The sequence below is a fragment of the Scyliorhinus canicula genome, chromosome 12 (assembly GCF_902713615.1).
Source record: "Scyliorhinus canicula chromosome 12, sScyCan1.1, whole genome shotgun sequence".
Taxonomy (NCBI): Eukaryota; Metazoa; Chordata; class Chondrichthyes; order Carcharhiniformes; family Scyliorhinidae; genus Scyliorhinus; species Scyliorhinus canicula.
Window position 1 is genome coordinate 132,523,732 of NC_052157.1, and position 18,356 is coordinate 132,542,087.

An 18,356-nucleotide genomic window follows, 5' to 3' on the forward strand; every position below is an offset into this window, starting at 1 on the left:
TTATCATTTTCAGTGCCAACTCACTCGCTAACCTTCCCAAAGTTTATTAGATTACAGCACAATTTATTATATCTTTAGTGGGCAAAATATATTGTCTATTCGCATGGAAATCAAAGAAAATAAAGAGAGTAGTTAAAAGCACCTGAGCTGCAGAAACTCTTGCGCTGGTAGAAGAGACAGATATGGCAATTTATTTAAAGAGTGCATCCTGCATGAGAAAAATGTGCCTAGAATGCTATATAGATAACTATTTGCTCAGGGACAAGGTCCATTTGACAAAATGTCATGGAAAAGAGGTGAGGATTGATCTCACGAGCTGGAAAGGAAGGAAATTTCAACAATAAATGGGCCGATATGAAATGAAAATCGCTTGTCACAAGTAGGCTTTAAATGAAGTTACTGTGAAAAGCCCCTAGTCGCCACATTCCGGCGCCTGTTCGGGGAGGCTGGTACGGGAATTGAACCTTGCTGCTGGCCTGTCTTCGTCCGCTTTAAAGCCAGCTATTTAGCCCTGTGCTAAACCAGCCCCATGTGTTATAAGTCAACAGTTTTCAGACTGTTTCACAAAAAGAACTCCTTGTCCAAAGAAATTAATGGATATCCTCAAAAAGGGACACCTTGTGTTATAGTGGATTATGAGAAAAATTTTCATTGTAACCTTAAAAGGAAGTTGTTTTCAAGACAGAGGAGAATATGGAGCACGTTAAAAATTGATTAATTAATAAAATAACATTTTGTATTTTTTATGAATAGTTGTTTGCATGTCAATTTAAAGAAAAGATGGGAAACAGCTTGGGTACAATAGGTTGTATTGATGAATCTCAAATACCCAATAGTTTAACATAAAAGGTTAATAGATTTTGGGTATCACAGAATCCCTGAGAAGGAGACCATTCAGCCCATCGAGTCTGCACTGACTGAAAGAGCACTCTACATAGGCTCACTCCCCCTGCCCTATCCTTGTACCCCATAATCCCACCTAACCATTGGACAATTTAGCATGGTTGATCCATCTAACCTGCATATCTTTGGACTGTGGGAGGAAATAAGAGCACCCGAAAGGAACCCACATAGACTCAGGGAGAACGTACCAACTTCACACAGTCACTCAAGGCCAGAATTGAACCCGGGTCTCTGGTGCTGTGAGGCAGTGCTAACCATTGTGCCACATGTTCATTAGTTATTTATCCTCAGATAAAGAGTCAGTCAGCATTGGATGTGAGGTTGTTAGAGTTGAAAAGTAAGGTCTGCATAAAGCAGTCTTTACAAAAAGTACCCTAGTCTGTGTCTTCACAGCCAGGCTTTGGAGATCTTCTGACAGTGACCAGGGCGTCTTCTGTGTCTTTTTGAATTCTGGTGAACTCTAGATTAGTCTCATCTGCTCAGTCGCCGCATGCCAGGACAGACAAATCCCTAAATCAGAGGGTAGGGTGCCTGACAGCTCCTCTCAGGTGCTTTGGCCTACCCAAAGCCGTTTACTGGGGTGTGGCTACTATCAAAATGTGACAAATTGAAGTCACACGTGAGCACCAATTCAGGATAAGCCATTCCAAAGAATGCAGTAAGCTCACCTGTGTAAGTTGCTATAGCTCCCTTAAACTCTACTCTACTCAGCCACATAGACAGTAAGAGGCTCAACATCTAGAAATTAATCAATAGCCAGGCAGCAGTAGGAATGCTACAATAATTTCAGCACAAGCACGAGAAATCAGGGTGAAGGTGGAGGGTAGATGTGAATAAATGTGCCCCTGGTCGATATCAGGATCAGCCCTGTTGCAAAAATGTGCAAGTGCAGACATTAGTCAATGTCACAATAAATCTCAATGGGGATGACAACACTCAGTTCTTACATTCAGGCATGAAGCGTCAGTATTTAAGATGTCACAATCCATAATAAGTCAGTATATTCATGTGAGATAAGGAGAAAGGTGGAGAGGCAGGGAATGATGCATCAAATTTTTTCTTATAATTTAATTACTGCATTCCAGTGCAGTAGAGGGAATTCTGCACTGCCAGAAATGCCAATGTTCAGAGGAGATGATAATAATAATATTTATTGTCATAATACATCAAAGACTCATCTAACCTTCCAGGTGATGTACAAGTTTGAATTGGCAATGTTTAAATAAGAGCAAAAGAGGCCTCCCAGTGTCCTCACTAACCTTTAATCCCTCACTGAAACATGATAGACATAGAACATACAATGCAGAAGGAGGGCATTTGGCCCATCGAGTCTGCACCAACCCACTTAAGCCCTCACTTCTACCCTATCCCCCAAACCCAATAACTGTTTTAGACACCAAGGGCAATTTGGCATGGCCAATTCACTTAACCTGCATGTCTTTGGACTGTGGGAAGAAACTGGAGCAGACACAGGGAGAACGTCAGACACAGGGAGAACGTGCAGACTCTGCACAAACAGTGACCCAGCAGGGTATCGAACCCAGTCCCTGGCGCTGTGAAGCCACAGTGCTAACCACTATGCTACCGTTCTACAGTGCGGACTTGATGGACCGAATGGCTACCTTCTGCACTGTAACGGTTCTCTTCATTGTCAGGTGCAGAACAGATACATGAATGAAAGGATGAGCTGCCAGTTGCATGAATATCCCATGAAGTAGGACAGAAACGGTTACATTTATTCCACACTCACCCTGTTCACTATGCAGTTGATGTTACTTATACAAAAGATGGTTGAACTTGCCAGGTAGTCAGTGTGATAAATAGATACATAGAAGATAGGAGGAGGCCTTTTGGCCCTTCGAGCCTGCTCCGCCATTCATCACGATTATGGTGGATCAGCCAACTCAATAGCCTAATCCTGCTTTCTCCCCATAGCCTTTGATCCCATTCTCCCCAAGTGCAATGTCCAGGGAATCGAACCTGGGACCCTGATGCTGTGAAGCCACAGTGCTAACCACTATGCTACCGTGCTGCCCCCACGGTATTTTGTATTAGTTATTTGTCTCATTGCTAATCATGGGATCTTGACATGCATAAATTGGGTTTGGGTTGGATTGGTTTATTGTCACGTGGACGGAGGTAAAATGAAAAATATTTTTCTGCGAGCAGCTCAGCAGATCATTAAGTACATGGGAAGAAAAGGGAAGAAAAGAAAATGCATAATAGGGCAACACAAGGTATACAATGCAACTACATAAGCACCGGCATCGGATGAAGCATATAGGGTGTAGTGTTAATGAGGTCAGTCCATAAGAGGGTCATTTAGGAGTCTGCTAACAGCGGGGAAGAAGCTGTTTTTGAGTCTTTTTGTGCGTGTTCTCAGACTTCTGTATCTCCTGCCCAATGGAAGAATTTGGAAGAGTGAGTAAGCCAGGTGGGAAGGGTCTTTGATTATGCTGCCCATTTGCCCCAGACAGCGGGAGGTGTAGATGGAGTCAATGGGTGGGAGGCAGGTTTGAGTGATGCACTGGGCAGTGTTCACGACTCTGAAGTTTCCTTGCGGTCCTGGGCCGAGCAGTTGCCATACCAGGCTGCGATGCAGCCAGATAGGATGCTTACTATGGTGCATTTGTAAAAGTTGGTAAGGGTTAATGTGGACATGCCAAATTTCCTTAGTTTCCTGAGGAACTATAGGCGCTGTTGTGCTTTCTTGGTGGTAGCGTTGACATTATTGGACCAGGACAGATTTTTGTAGATGTGCACCCCTAGGAATTTGAAACTGCTAACCATCTCTACCTCGGCCCCGTTGATGCTGACAGGGGTGTGTACAGTACTTTGTTTCCTGAAGTCAATGACTAGCTCTTTAGTTTTGCTGGCATTGAGGGAGAGATTGTTGTCGCTGCAACACTCCACTAGGTTCTCAATCTCCCTCCTGCATTCTGACTCATCGTTATTCGAGATCCGGCCCACTATGGTCGTTATCATCAGCAAACTTACAGATGGAGTTGGAACCAAATTTTGCCACGCACTCGTGTGTGTACAGGGAGTAGGGTAGGGGGCCAAGTACGCAGCCTTGCGGGGCCCCGGTATTGAGGAGGTGTTGTTGTTCATTCTTACTGATTGTGGTCCATTGGTCAGAAAATAAAGCAGAGTGGGAGCCAAGTCCTAGGTTTTGGAGCTTTAAATGAGCTTGGCTGGGATTATGGTGTTGAAGGTGGATCTGTAGTCAATAAATAGGAGTCTGATGTAGGAGTCCTTGTTGTTGAGACGCTCTAGGGATGAGGGTAGGGCCAGGAAAATAGTGTCTGCTGTGGACCGGTTGCGATGGTATGCAAATTGCAGTGGATCAAGATGTTCTGGGACTATGGAGGCGATGCGCTTCATGATCAACCTCTTGAAACACTTCATTACGACTGAAGTCAGGGCCACCGGTTACTGGTGTCATTGAGGCACGTTGCCTGGTTCTTCTTTGGCACCGGTATGATGGTGGTCTTCTTGAAGCAGGTGGGGACCTCGGAGTAGGGACAGGTTAAAGATGTCCACGAACACCTCTGCCAGCTGGTCCGTGCAGGCTCTGAGTGCATGACCAGGGATCCCATCCGGGCCCGTCGCCTTCCGAGGATTCACTTTCAGGAAGGCCGATCTGACTTCGGAAGCTGTGATGGTGGGTATGGGTGAGTTATGGGCTGCTGGGGCACCCAACAGCGGATTGCTGGTTGTCTGCTCAAACAGAGCATAGAATGCCTACATTACATTAGTAACTAAACATCAAAAGTATCTATTTGGCTGTATAAATGAATTGGGGTGTGCTCAGATTGTGAAAACGGGTTATTTGAATGCAAGTTTTTTTCTTTCTTCATTATTCCTTCAGCTACACTATATTAGCATGGCCTTATCAAACCTGTCAGAATGTTGTGGAATCAGATACCACTCCCGAGTATGAGCATACAGCCGAGGTTAATACTGCAATTCTCTTTAAAACTGCCCATGAGTATTCATGGTGCAATCATATGATGTGATGTGATATTAAGCAAAGTCATTGTACTTCAAAACAACTCAAACCTATACAAGACATTTGAAACAATGTTTGTGAAGAGTGGGCTTCTAACTTATAATCTAAAATGATGGTGGAGAACCTTCTATGCTGGAATTTGACAATTACTACAGCAGTTTGAGACATTTATACCTGAAACAAAAGTGCTGGACAAGTCCTGTGTAGGAGAACCAATAAAGAGCAACGGGCTCAATACAAATTAACAAAATTTATCACGAATCACTTAAAAATAGATACATTTGGCATGAGCTTTTCAACAATTTATCTTCTCATTCAAACACAGTTTCACACAACACAGGCAAGACCAGCATTTTTGCCTGTTTACTTACTTCTGCAGAACAAAATTTGAGAATAATGTCTCCATTTCCCTCCAAGGGAACAGAATCAGTTCAGAAACAGTCAAAAAATAGCTTCATTAGCATTATGGCTTCACTGTTGGCCAACCAAATGAAGTCAATTTAAAAGTGTTAGTAAACAAATCGCTAGTAAAACATATGAAATGATCGAAGGGAAAATATACCAATAGAGAAGTGATAACTAGGCATTAAAAAGCTGCAACACATTTAAGTTTCAAAGCAAGCCATTCCGAATATTATCTAAATCTCAAGTATGTTGCAGCTTTCATACAAATGTATCCTTTGAAAACACAACCCAAAACAAGAGGAGTTCGAAGCTTCTAGTTGTCGATTTATAACCATCAGGGTCAGAGTTTTATTATGTAGTTTTGCAATACCAGAGAAGACAAGATTTAAAAAATTTTTTAATTAAGTTAACTCCTGAGCTGAACCAGCATCCCATCCTAAAGAAACTATATTTTATTCCAAAACATGGGAAGTTCCTTCGGCACACGCTGTGTTTGAGAGAGGCCAGAAAACGACCAGTTGCTAACCGTTACTAAACAGTTGCTAAACGACCAGATGATTAACCGTTTGCTCTTTAAAATTTTAACCATGAACATTCGTTCAGTTTGATGGGGCAAAATTAACACAATACCCCCACCTTCGATTAGAGCAGCACCCTCGCGCCACCCCCACCCACCCCACATGAACGGGCTGGGCAACAGATACGTTGCGGGAACAGCTAAACACATTAGAACAGAATTCATCGAGAAGTGACAGTTTACTGCAGAACTAGCTGGTGTCCACAAGTCTGCGTCACTCTGGGCTGTGGTGACCGCTATAAGGTACTCAAATTTCGTCGTAAACACGACATTAAAAAGGTAACATCCTGGTTGATTCAACGATTGTCAGTCCCTTAGGTTTGAGAGACTGGTCGGTTAGGAGCGTGTTTTTTTCATAAAATATTAAAGGGGCTTTAAAAAAAAACTTCGGTAATAAATCTGCTGCTATTATGTTTCAAAATTCACAAATGAGCCACCACACTCGTACAGATGCAACGTTGTACTGGAAATTACCCCCTTGGCAGGCAAGCGGTGAGAAACCGCTCGATGTCATGAAAACGCCCGAAACCCCATCAGGGGTTCAGTAAATTCGGGCAATCGATCACAGTCATTGAAAAATAGATTTCTCCCCATTTCAGCGACCTGCCGTTTCAAACAAGCCAGGGATCTAAACTCCTGATCAACACAGACCAGACCCGCCCTTCAACACGCCTTAGGTCTTCTACATGTACGCTTAAAAAACAAGAGGGCTTGCTTTAAAAAACACACGGGGGACAAACGGAGGCGAGCGCGCACGTTCCCCAATTCCTCCTTTGTGGTGGATTCAAGCATTTTTAAACCTGGATTTCAAAAAATAACAGCAAATCAGTGTCGTGTACGAAGAGTCCACCCCCGCCCCGAAGGGACGGAGTTTCCCTGTCTTCACGGGCGCCCCACAAACATCTCTGCAATGGTAGCGGAAATGCCACCTCGAATGATTTCCACTGCTGGGGGGGGGGGACCGGGGTTTAACCACCGGCTTCAAAATATTACATATATATTTTTAAGAAAACAAACGGACCAAAACCTCCTCAGATCTCACCTCGTTTCACCGCTTCATCATAGGACAAAAAGCCTATCCTTGACTCCTTAGCGCCCATATTCCCCTCATTTCAGTGTTATTGTGGTGGGTGTTGGTGTTCGCCGCCGCCTCTTTCACTTTATTTTCCTCCTTCAGTCTCTACTTTTCTCGCTCAGTCGAAGGCCGGCCTCAGGTTTGTCCACAACCTCCATACTGAAGTCACATGACCAGCGCGCGGCGTCACGTGGTGCCGACAACAACGGCAGCGCCGCCGAGCCCCGGCACGCGCGCCTTGGCCTTCGTGCCCCTCCCCCTGGAGGCGCACGCACACACACCTTGGCCTTCGTGTCCCGTCCCCCCGGAGGCGCACGCGCACTTCGGCCTCCGTGCCCCCTGCCCCTTTTTTTAGAGGCGCATCTCGACGTTCGCGTCCCTTCACCCCTCCCACTACCCGGGCTACCGAGCGACGTGCCGCCAAGTTGTGAGTGTTTCCCCGAGAGGTCTTCTTTCTCTCCCGAGTCGCGCTGGTCGCTGCCAGAAGGGCAACTTCGGTCGTTTTTGCCTCTTGAAGTTTTATCTTCGTTGGCCGGCTGGGCTTGGGGTACTTTCTGTTTCGCACCAGTTCAACTGAACCGTTGTACGTGATGCCTGACAAGAGTGGCAGAAGCAGATTCAGTGGCAACTTTCCAAAAGGGAATTGGTTAAAGTGTTGAAGAGGCAGGGCTGTAGGGACAGAGCAGGGTTGGGATGTTGGATAGCTCTTTCAAAGTGCCAATATGAGTGCATCATGTGTACCTACCTGTGCTGTGTCTCTATGGTATTACAAATCTTTTCACGAGTTGAGCAGGCATTATATGCAGCTTAAAATTTCTATACTATACTGAAGAAGAAGATATCTCGAGGAGTTGCTGTAATGAGCAGCCTTGTATTAAGTAATTGAGTGACTAACTTATGACAGAGATATAACCAATAATTTAGCTATCAACATGAAATACAGTGTGAAATATATATAATGTATTTTCGGTAGATAAAAGTTAATAGAGGGGACAAATTTCATTGTATCGTGTAGGATTGCAACATCTCTGGGTTTTGAGTGAAGAAAATCTCTTTTAGAGAGGCTAAAATAATAATCTTTATTATTGTCACAAGTAGGCTTACATCAACACTGCAGTGAAGTTAGTGTGAAATGCCTCCAGTCGTCAGGCTCCAGTGCCTGTTCGGGTACACTGAGGGAGAATTCAAAATGTCCAATTCACCTTTGAGGGGCAGCACGGTAGCATGGTGGTTAGCATAAATGCTTCAGAGCTCCAGGGTCCCAGGTTCGATTCCCGGCTGGGTCACTGTCTGTGCGGAGTCTGCACGTCCTCCCCGTGTGTGCGTGGGTTTCCTCCGGATGCTCCGGTTTCCTCCCACAGTCCAAAGATGTGCGGGTTAGGTGGATTGGCCATGCTAAATTGCCCGTAGTGTCCTAAAAAGTAAGGTTAAGAGGGGGGTTGTTGGGTTACGGGTATAGGGTGGATACGTGGGTTTGAGTAGGGTGATCATTGCTCGGCACACCATCGAGGGCCGAAGGGCCTGTTCTGTGCTGTACTGTTCTATCTATCTACCTAACAAGCACGTCTTTCAGGACTTGTGGAGAGGAAACCGGAGCTCCGGGAAGAAACCCACACAGACACTGGGAGAGTGTGCAGACTCCTCACAGACAGTGGCCCAAGCTGGGAAGTAAACCGGTGACCCTGGCGCTGTGAAGCAATAGTGCTAACCACTGTACTACCGTGTCTTAAAAGTACAGTCTGGTATTGGATTTCTATTTTTTTAATGATATGGTGACCTTAGTTACTGAGGTTATCAATGAAATTTCATATGTAGCAAATTTACATGCCAATCTTAAAAAAATAAAAATGGACACAACCCCACAAACTTGATTACTGAAGAATGGCCCTGACATGTTAAAACAATTAGTTCCATGGGTTGTGTAACAAGCAGTAGGGGTATGCATATGCAACATTTCTTTGTAACATTTGTCCAGCATAACTCGATGACAGATCATATGTTTAAGCCCCAACGATTTACATACTCCACCGTTCCCATGGCAGTATTCAAAGCAGAACAGTACATTTCTCCTTGTGTCCTGGATAATATTTAGCCTCTAAATAACACCACCAAAATAGATTAACTGGTTATTTATCTTTTTGCTGTTTGTACTGCTCAAATCGGCTGCCATATTTGTTTATGAAACAATGACAATACTTCCAAAGTAATTCATTAGATATGCTCAGTAACATCGCCGGGCTGCACCTCTTTCTCAGCCTGTCTGCTGCTAAAGCTCTCATCCAGTGTGTTCTCAAATCCAGACTTCATGTTCCAATGAGCTCTTGCTCGGCCTCTCCTCCTCCATGCTCTGAACTTCAGCTTATCAAAAACTCTTGCCCCTATTCCATCCTAAAATGGGAAAACCTATGAATATAGATTGAGGAAGTTTATATTGAGGGAGAAAGCATGAATGCCAGATTTTCCTCTTTCACTTTTTCCATTTTTCTCCTTCCCTCTGTTGTCAGAAATTTACTTCCCCCTGTTTTGAATTGATATCCCTTTCCCCACTCCTTTAAATTTTATTCCTTTCCTCTGCCCTCCCGTTTCTCATTTACCACCATTCACCTCTTCATCCTTTTCCTCTGAATCCAGACCATCCCAACCATTTTACTCTTTGTCAGCAGTGTGTCCTTCTTTTGCCATTCATTCTGCCTTTCCCTTGAGTATTCAGCTCTATCCCCTGCCATATGTTTCCTCCTTTTCGATTCTTGCATTCTACCATTTTCCTGACCTTTGCTTTGCATTCTGCCCCTTCCCCTCTATGTTTCCTTCCATGGCACCCATTTCCTCCCCCATTTACTTCAAACCAGATCCATTATCTAATGCTTAAGAAGTGTTGCTCCTTGCCAGTGCCAAGGCCATCTCTGTGTACTGGAGGTTGGTAACTTCCATTCTTGTGAGCGTTCTCACCTTTCGATATAGATGAGGCGATCTAGTCCATTAGCCCTAGATCATTGCTGTCAGGAGTTGAAAATATATAGTGCATTGGCCATTAGATTTAGGAAGATGAAACATGAAGTAGATTTGTGCCTTCAAATGTTGACATTCATGGGACTCCTACAATGTTGACTGTCAGCATGAAATGCTGATAAACTGCACAAATGGGAAACCAATACATAGTAGCTGAAGACATAATTATAGCCCATTCTGCATTCTTACCATGTTCAAATTTTATTTTGTATATTGCCAAAAGTTAGCATGTTTTGTTACTTTTGAAGTTTCTACTTTTTCTGAATCGTCCTTTTGCATTTCAATATTATATTGTTCCTTGGTCAAGTTAATAAATAACAATATTCAGGATCTAAGAAAACACTGGCAATCAAATGTCTCTTGGCTGAAATCCCTTTCTTCAGCATTGAGATACAACTCTTCATTTGTCCAATGTGGTGTACTGTACGTTGAAGACTAAACGCAGACTGGGTGACCGCTTTGCAGAACACCTTCGGTCCGTCGGCAAGCAGGAACCAGACCTCCCTGTTGCTTGCCATTTCAACTCGCTGTCCTGCTCTCATATCCACATGGCTGTACTTCACCTGCTGCAGTGTTCCAGTGAAGCCCAGCGCGAACGAAAGGAACAGTACCTCATCTTCCAATTAGGCGAGTTACAGCCCTCCAGATTTAATATTGAGTTCAACAACTTCAGTCTGTGAACTCTTTCCTCCACCTTCACCCGATTTTTATTTCGGTCAATTCATTTTCATTTCTTCATTCAGGCACAATTGCACAGTGGTTCGCACTGTTGCTTCACACTGCCAGGGTCCCAGGTTCGATTCCCAGACCGGTTCACTATCTGAACGGAGTCTGCACGTTCTCCCCATGTCTTTGTGGGTTTCCTCTGAGAACCCAGTTTCCTCCCACAAGTCCCAAAAGATGTGCTGTTAAATAATTTGGGCATTCTGAATTCTCCCTCTGTGTACCCGAACAGGTGCCGGAATATGGCGATTAGGGGCTTTTGCAGTAACTTCATTCCAATGTTAATGTAAGCCTACTTGTGACAATAAAGAGTATTATTATTATCTGTTTTTCTCTCATCATTGTCCCCCCCACTTGGACCATTTGTATCTGGTTCCTAGTTGTCCTCTGACACACTGCTCACCTTTGTTCTGCCATTAACACATTCTGATCTCTTAATGTGCCGCCATCAGCATCCTCCGTAGCCTTGATCAGCACTATTTCCATTCCCTTTATATTTCTGTCCACAACACCTTTGTCAATATCCACCTGTTGCAGGACCTCTAGCCAACCCCACTGCTCCCCCCCATAGATCTGATATATAAATCTGATCCTGTTTCGGGTTTGACAGAGTCATCCAGACTCAAAACTTTAGTCCATTCTCTCTCCTTAGATGCTGTCAGATTTGCTAAGGTGGTCCAGTATTTTCTGTTTTTGTCTTCTTTGGTTTTGTTTTTTATGTAAATGTAGTAGATTACACAAAACAAAGAAGCCCTAATCTGATTGTGGGTTCCGGCACTGTCAACTGCCTACCCTTCACAAATCCCGATTGATCCTTATGTATCACTCCCGGGACATAATCCTCAATCCTAGTGGCCAGGACCTTCGCCAACAACTTGGGCATCCACATTAAGGAGTGAATTCGGCCTGTATGAGCCACAATGCAGCGGGTCTATGTCCCGCTTGAGAATAAGCGGGATCAGAGCTCGCGACATCGTTGAGGGAAGACTTCCTTTTTCTCTCGTCCCGTTAAAAGTTCTCAACAGCAACGGAGCCAACAGTTCCGAAAACTTCCTATAAAATTCAATCGGTAACCCATCAGGTCCCGGGGTCTTGCCCACCTGCATACTCCCCAACCCCTGAACCAGCTCCGCCATCCCAATCGCCCCCCCCCCCCCCACTGGGCCTCAGCTTTCCCCGTCGTCAACAAGTCAAACTCCATTTGGAGCCTCCGGCGCTCCTTCAATAGCCGCTCCTCGGGGGATTCCGCATATCTCCTATCCACCCTAAGTATCTCTCCTACCAATCTATCCCTCTCCCTCTTCTCTCTGTGAGCCCTGATGGAGATCAGCTTCCCTCTAACCACCGCCTTCAGCGCCTCCCAGACCACACTCACCGAGACTTCCCCATTGTCATTGGCCTCCATATACCACTGTATACACCCCTGGATCCGCCCACAGACTTCCTCATTCGCCAACAATCTCACATCCAAGCGTCACAAAGGGCGCTGGCCCTTCTCTTCTCCCAACTCCAGTTCCACCCAGTGCGGGGCATGACCTGAAATCGCGATGGCTGAGTACTCCGCCCCCTCTACTCTCAGGATCAGTGCCCTGCTCACCACGAAAAAGTCTATCCGTGAATAGGCCTTGTGCACATGGGAAAAGAAGGAGAAGGGCAGCACGGTAGCATGGTGGTTAGCATAAATGCTTCACAGCTCCAGGGTCCCAGGTTCGATTCCCGGCTGGGTCGCTGTCTGTGCGGAGTCTGCACGTCCTCCCCGTGTGTGCGTGGGTTTCCTCCGGGTGCTCCGGTTTCCTCCCACGGTCCAAAGATGTGCGGGTTAGGTGGATTGGCCATGCTAAATTGCCCGTAGTGTCCTAAAAAGTAAGGTTAATGGGGGGTGTTGTTGGGTTACGGGTATAGGGTGGATACGTGGGTTTGAGTAGGGTGATCATTGCTCGGCACAACATCGAGGGCCGAAGGGCCTGTTCTGTGCTGTACTGTTCTATGTTCTATTAACTTCCTCGCCCTTGGCCTAGCAAACCTCCACGGATCCACTCCCCCATCTGATCCATAAACTCCCTCAGGACCTTGGCCGCAGCTGGCCTCTTACCCGACCTAGACCTAAACCGATCTATTGCCGGGTCCAGTACCATGTTGAAAGCCCCCCCACCCCCATAATTAGGTTCCCCACCTCCAAATCCGGGATCCGTCTTGGCATCCGCTTCATGAACCCTGTATCGTCCCGATTTGGGCATATACATACACCAGCACCACCCTGCCCCCCTGCAGCCTACCACTCACCATCACATACCGGCCCCCTTTATCCGCCACGATGCCCACCGCCTCGAAAGTCACCTGCTTGCTCACCAAAATTGCTACCTCCCTGTTCTTCGCGTCCAACCCGGAGTGAAAGACCTGCCCTACCCATCCCTTCCTCAGCCTAGTCTGATCCGCAACTTTCAGGTCCATCTCCTGTAACATGGCTACGTCTGTCTTCAGTCCCTTTAAGTGTGCAAATACCCGGGCCCTCTTGACCGGCCCATTTAGGCCTCTCACATTCCACGTGATCAGCCGGATTGGGGGACTACCCCCCCCCCCCCCCCCCCCCCCACACCGATTAGCCATGTCTTTTGAGCCAGCCATGTGCACACACCTCCCGCTCCTTCCAGCCCCCCAGGCTGAGGCTCCATGCCCTGACTCTCCCTATTATCTTCGGTCAGTACAGCAGCAACCCAGTTACCCCCCCCCCCCCCCCCCCCCCCCCGCGAAGCAATTGCTTAATCCCCCTGCTCCCCCCATTGCACTCCCGTAAGTCAGCTGACCCCGGCCGCTCCCGCCTCTGCCACCGATCCCCGCAGAATTCACCCCTAAGCCCAAGTGCCCCCCCGCCCTTCACACCTCCTGCAAACCAATGTGACTCCAATCCAATACTCCACCCACCCCCCCCCCCCCCCCCCCCCCCACCCCTGCGTCTGGCCCTGCCCCTCTCTTTCCGCGGGAAAAGAAAACCCGCGCTCCCAGTCCGGCCTGACCCCGCCATCTATGGCGCAGCTCCATTCTCCTGCAACCTCACCCCAATCCCCAGAGGCCCAGGGTGCCGTCTTCAATATTACTCAACTGTTCTGAGCAGTCAGTATTTGAAGCTGGTAGGGTCCTTCCCTAAATAAGCAGGTTGGGATTTGATGACGTGGTTAATTCCTGAAAGTAATTATAACTCTGGCCTGACTGGGGAAGCCATAGGGTGAAGAAAATGGGAATGTAGTGCAAGACTTATTACCTGCACTTTCGCTGTTTTGCTGACCATCTGCCAGTTCCTGCCCCTTTCAGAAGGGCTGTTTAGGGAAATCATGAACGTCAACCTGAAAATTATATTGCTCAAGTCTTACTCTGCCACTATTGAAGGGGCACCAGAGTTTGGTACATGCCTTGCCTGCCCGCCCAAATTCCACTCTTAAAATTTATAATAGGTCTAAAGGCACTTTTCTTATTTTGAAAATAAACATCTGTGCTTCCTTAAGAACTACAAAATGTATTAGCTTGGCAATTGCACAGTTTGGAAGAAAATTGAAAGACTTGAACATTCAAAGTTAAGAGACAATGCCGAATGGAAGATTGAAAATAACTATCATCTCCCTTTAGTAGCAGTTTAGTTTGGGTCTCCAATACCACCAGGATGTGGAATAATTTTGTTTGCTTACTCTAAATATGTTTATTTCTCAGTCAGTACTTGACCTGTTGGGAACATTCCAGCATAGACTGCCCGTTTATTTACAAAACATTGTTAAACATTAATGTAAATATGATGTGTTTCAAATTAAATATTTAAGGATGATGCACTTTTTGTTAGTAATGTGTAAATTTTAAGTTAAATGCATCAACATTTATTACTTTATTTTAGATTTCAATATTATACACATTACAAGAAGCTTTCAAATGAGGATTGAAAAATACGCACGCTAAAAATTTTGCTATTGTGTATGATAGTGGATTGAAGAATTCTTTGGTAATACTGCTAAATCTGAAATAGTGCCCCCTTTTGGATGTTTTGAACAGCATTGGGCTCCAAGTTTTAAAAAAAATCTAGGTTAAAAATAAAAATTGGAAGATTTAGCAAATGATCTTCTCCCCACAAGACATATCCATTAATTTCAATGGGTAATGACTTGAGTATTAATACATGTGTTGCAACACCTTTTACTCTGTTAAGAGTTCTGAAGGTTTATTTATTTCTGCAATGTACAGGGTGTTAGATCTGCCATTTGAATATATCCTGCAAAAGGCAGATCTAGAATACTCAAAACATTGCTGAGAAAAATCTTTAACAGAAATGTTGGATATTTTTTTAACACCCTTGTTCTCTCTTTCTAGGCAGTGGTTTCACATGCATACTCATATGAGTCTACCAATTGTACTCCTCGCCCCTGGCAGTAGGAATACAAACTCAGAAAGAGACAAAACAACTCTTGAGGCTTAATTTCTACAAATCAAGCAACCAAACAGCTAGCCACACTGAAGCAAGCAGAACATTTTTACATCAGCCATGATGTAACTCTTCTCCCTACTATGTGTGTGTGTGTGTATCAATATTTGTTGTATGGTTTCCCACTTTAACAGATAAGCTGTGATCAAACAGTATTCACCAAGACAAAATTTGGAAAAATGAAGAAAAACAGAGAAAGAACAAGATACAAGAGCAGCAAGCTTGCCAAACTGTGATCAGACATTGATTTGAAGCCACAGCTCTCCATAAAGTGAGCTCTCAATGTTACCGAAGCATAAAAATAAGTAAAATACTGTGGATGCTGGAATCTGAAACCAGACAGTGGATGCTGGAAAAACTATGCAGGTCCAGCAACGTCTATTCGGAGCGAAAGCAGTTAACATTTTGGGTCCTTTAACTCTTCATCAGAAAAACAAAACATATCTGTGCAGTGAAAGGCTGAATCTGAGACTTCTGATGTATCCCTAGCCACTCAAATGTATCCAGTGCACTGGAATAAAAGCGGTGCTGACAGCAGCTTGAGTCCATTTTTGCTTTTGCAAAGAAATATGGTAGAAATCTAAGGATGAAAAACAGAAAGAGTTGCAGTGAAATAAGAAAAGTGGCGCTTTTTAAATATTCTTCAATTTGCATTCATCAGGAATGGAACCAGACAGGATGTGAGTATTTCAGGAGATGGTTTTGTGGTTTAAAAACCCATTCAATCCCCGTCCAAATTGTCATTTGCATTCAAGTAGACTTTGAGTGAACGTTGCAGTTCTAATATCTCATTAACATTGGAAGATTGCTTTCTAAGTGACATGATACATTTATAATTTTGACCTCCCACCGGTACCTTCTCCATCTATGCCATAAGCTAAATAAAGCAGTATCATAAATCACAGAAGGCTGAGGACTTTGTTTCCTTATGTATTGGCCTTAAAGTAGCTTTTGGAACATTTTACTAACAGCATGACCACTCTACATAATCATATGAAATAATTAATGAAAAACATGTAAGCTTTACAGGCGGCTTAATCATTAGCAGTTACAAGTGTATACTGAGTGCATGCAGGTAGAATGCTGGGGTTTGTACCATTTCACTTGCTTAAAAAGTATTCTTCACTCAAACTAATTTTATACGCTTTTAAAGGAGACAGGTAACGGGGAAATACTTCAAAATTGCCTGAAGCAAGCAGGAGGCAGGTTGATAGGCTTCTTGCTACCGCTTAATTCCTTTTCGCCATCGTTAAAGTTTACATTGAAAAGAAAGTACTATCAATCATGGATCAATCTGAAAATCCTGGGTTTCATTGAAGTTCAATTCTAAGGAACATTCTTGGTAGTGGCAAATGACTTTACATGCTTATTTACACTGCAGCGGGGTAAACATTCTAAGGTACGTTCAACAGACTATTGTTGCATCTGTAAAGGTGAGTCCATAACGCATGCTTCCATTATGATGAATTTTCAGTCACTCTAACAATAAAATGTAGCGTGTGCTTGAGTGTCACAATATGTGCTCACATTTCCAGTATTGTTTGCAAAACCATATCTTCATGGACTACTTTTTAAAATATGCAAGGATACTATTAGGATGCTTGGATTTCACGGAGGACTGTCAACAAGCATTTAGCCTCACTTAAATATGTCTATGCTGGAGTCTCCCAAGGCCTGGGATCGAATGTCCACACAATCGTGGACCAGGTGTAATGGCGCCTGGGGGGCTCGGAGGCCTGGGAGGTGGTCGGGCTCTGGGCAGGGTGGCATCCTGGAACCCCTGATGCCACTTGGGCACCCTGGCAGTGCTAGGCTGCTCAGGTGGCACTGGTAGTGCCAGGGATTGGGTCCAGATGTGCCCTGCCCATATGAGGTGGAGTGAGGAGGGTTTGAGGACCCCCTAGTACGTACGTTGTGGTGTTTGGGGGGGTGTCCTAAGGCTGTAGTGGAGGATTGAGAGATTGGGGCGGCATTTAAAAAAGGCACCCTTTTATTTTCCTGTAAATCGAGGAAATGAAGGTAAGTGCAACCTTGGCAGAGCATTTCTCGTGAAGTACAGAAAAACGAGAGTCCCGTTTGATGGTAGGGTCATTCTCCGTGCTGAGAAATATGCCACTACACGCGTTCTGTTAAATCGGACCCATAATGTTGATGCCTCTTTTTTTTGCCACAAAATAAGTGCAAACAAAAAATCTAATTTAAACAACTCTTTTCTAGTTATATCCAAGCATATATTAGGAATTCAGGAAGTGGCACACAGCACAAATACATTTGCCTGCGACATGTTCCCTCACATTAATCCCCGGCTAAGCCACCCTCCCATGGCCACTTAGCATTAACCACTGGAAGTGGGATCCACTTTAGGAGTGGGTAATCTAAAAAGTTCCTTATTTAAAAAAAAAAAATTAAGTCTTAACCGTTTGTCATTTTTCAAGGGAGGTTTGATGCTGGAACACTGATACTTATATCGGACACATGCACACCTTTCTCTCCCACACACACTCACGTCTCTCGCATACCCACACACATCTCGATCTCTTGCATAGGTACATACACACGTCTCCTCTCTCACACATGCCCCCCTCTTTCACACACACATTCCCCTGTCTCACACACATGTTCCCCTCTCTCAGACTCGCACTCCTCTCTCACCTCTCCCTTTTCTCACACACATCACCCTCTTCTCACCCACCCTCTTTTTACACCCGCCACCTTCTCTCACACACCCCACTATTCTCACACACACGTCTTCTCACAGGCACGTCCCTCTTCTCACACACCCCTCTCTCACACACTGCCCTCACATACAATGCCCACACACACATACACCCCTGTCTCTCATGCATATCCCACTCACATACACCCCACACTCTCATCCCTCTCTCACACTTACACTCCTCTCATACACACCCCCTTCTCACACATTCATTGCCCTCTCTCACATTCATCCCCTTTCTCACACACCGCCTCACACAACTCATCTCTCTTACATACATGTCCCCCTCACACACGCAAGTCCCCTTCTCTCACACACCAAAGTCCCCCCTCTCACACACACACATGCCCCCCTCTCTCACACACACAAGCTCCCCTCTCTCACACACACAAGCTCCCCTCTCTCAAACACCATCCCCCTCTCTCACACACACAAGTCCCCCCCTCACACACACAAGCCCCCCCTCACACACAC

The 18,356-nt window shown here is 45.1% G+C and overlaps 2 protein-coding genes across 4 annotated transcripts in view; one reads left to right on the top strand and one right to left on the bottom strand.

Moving 5' to 3' along the window:
* Positions 1–7,175, bottom strand: part of usp32 (ubiquitin specific peptidase 32) — a 234,179-nt gene extending 227,004 nt beyond the window's left edge. For all 3 annotated transcript variants that reach the window (XM_038814182.1, XM_038814181.1, XM_038814183.1), the window contains exon 1: positions 6,940–7,175. In XM_038814182.1, coding sequence (XP_038670110.1) covers positions 6,940–6,997 — 58 coding nt within the window. In that variant the 5' untranslated portion in view covers positions 6,998–7,175. The remainder of the gene's footprint in view (positions 1–6,939) is intronic.
* A 77-nt stretch (positions 7,176–7,252) lies between these two features.
* Positions 7,253–18,356, top strand: part of si:ch1073-145m9.1 — a 110,972-nt gene continuing 99,868 nt past the window's right edge. The window contains exons 1-2 of the mRNA XM_038814186.1: positions 7,253–7,399; positions 15,055–15,846. The gene's annotated coding sequence lies outside the window, so the exon portion shown is untranslated. The remainder of the gene's footprint in view (positions 7,400–15,054; positions 15,847–18,356) is intronic.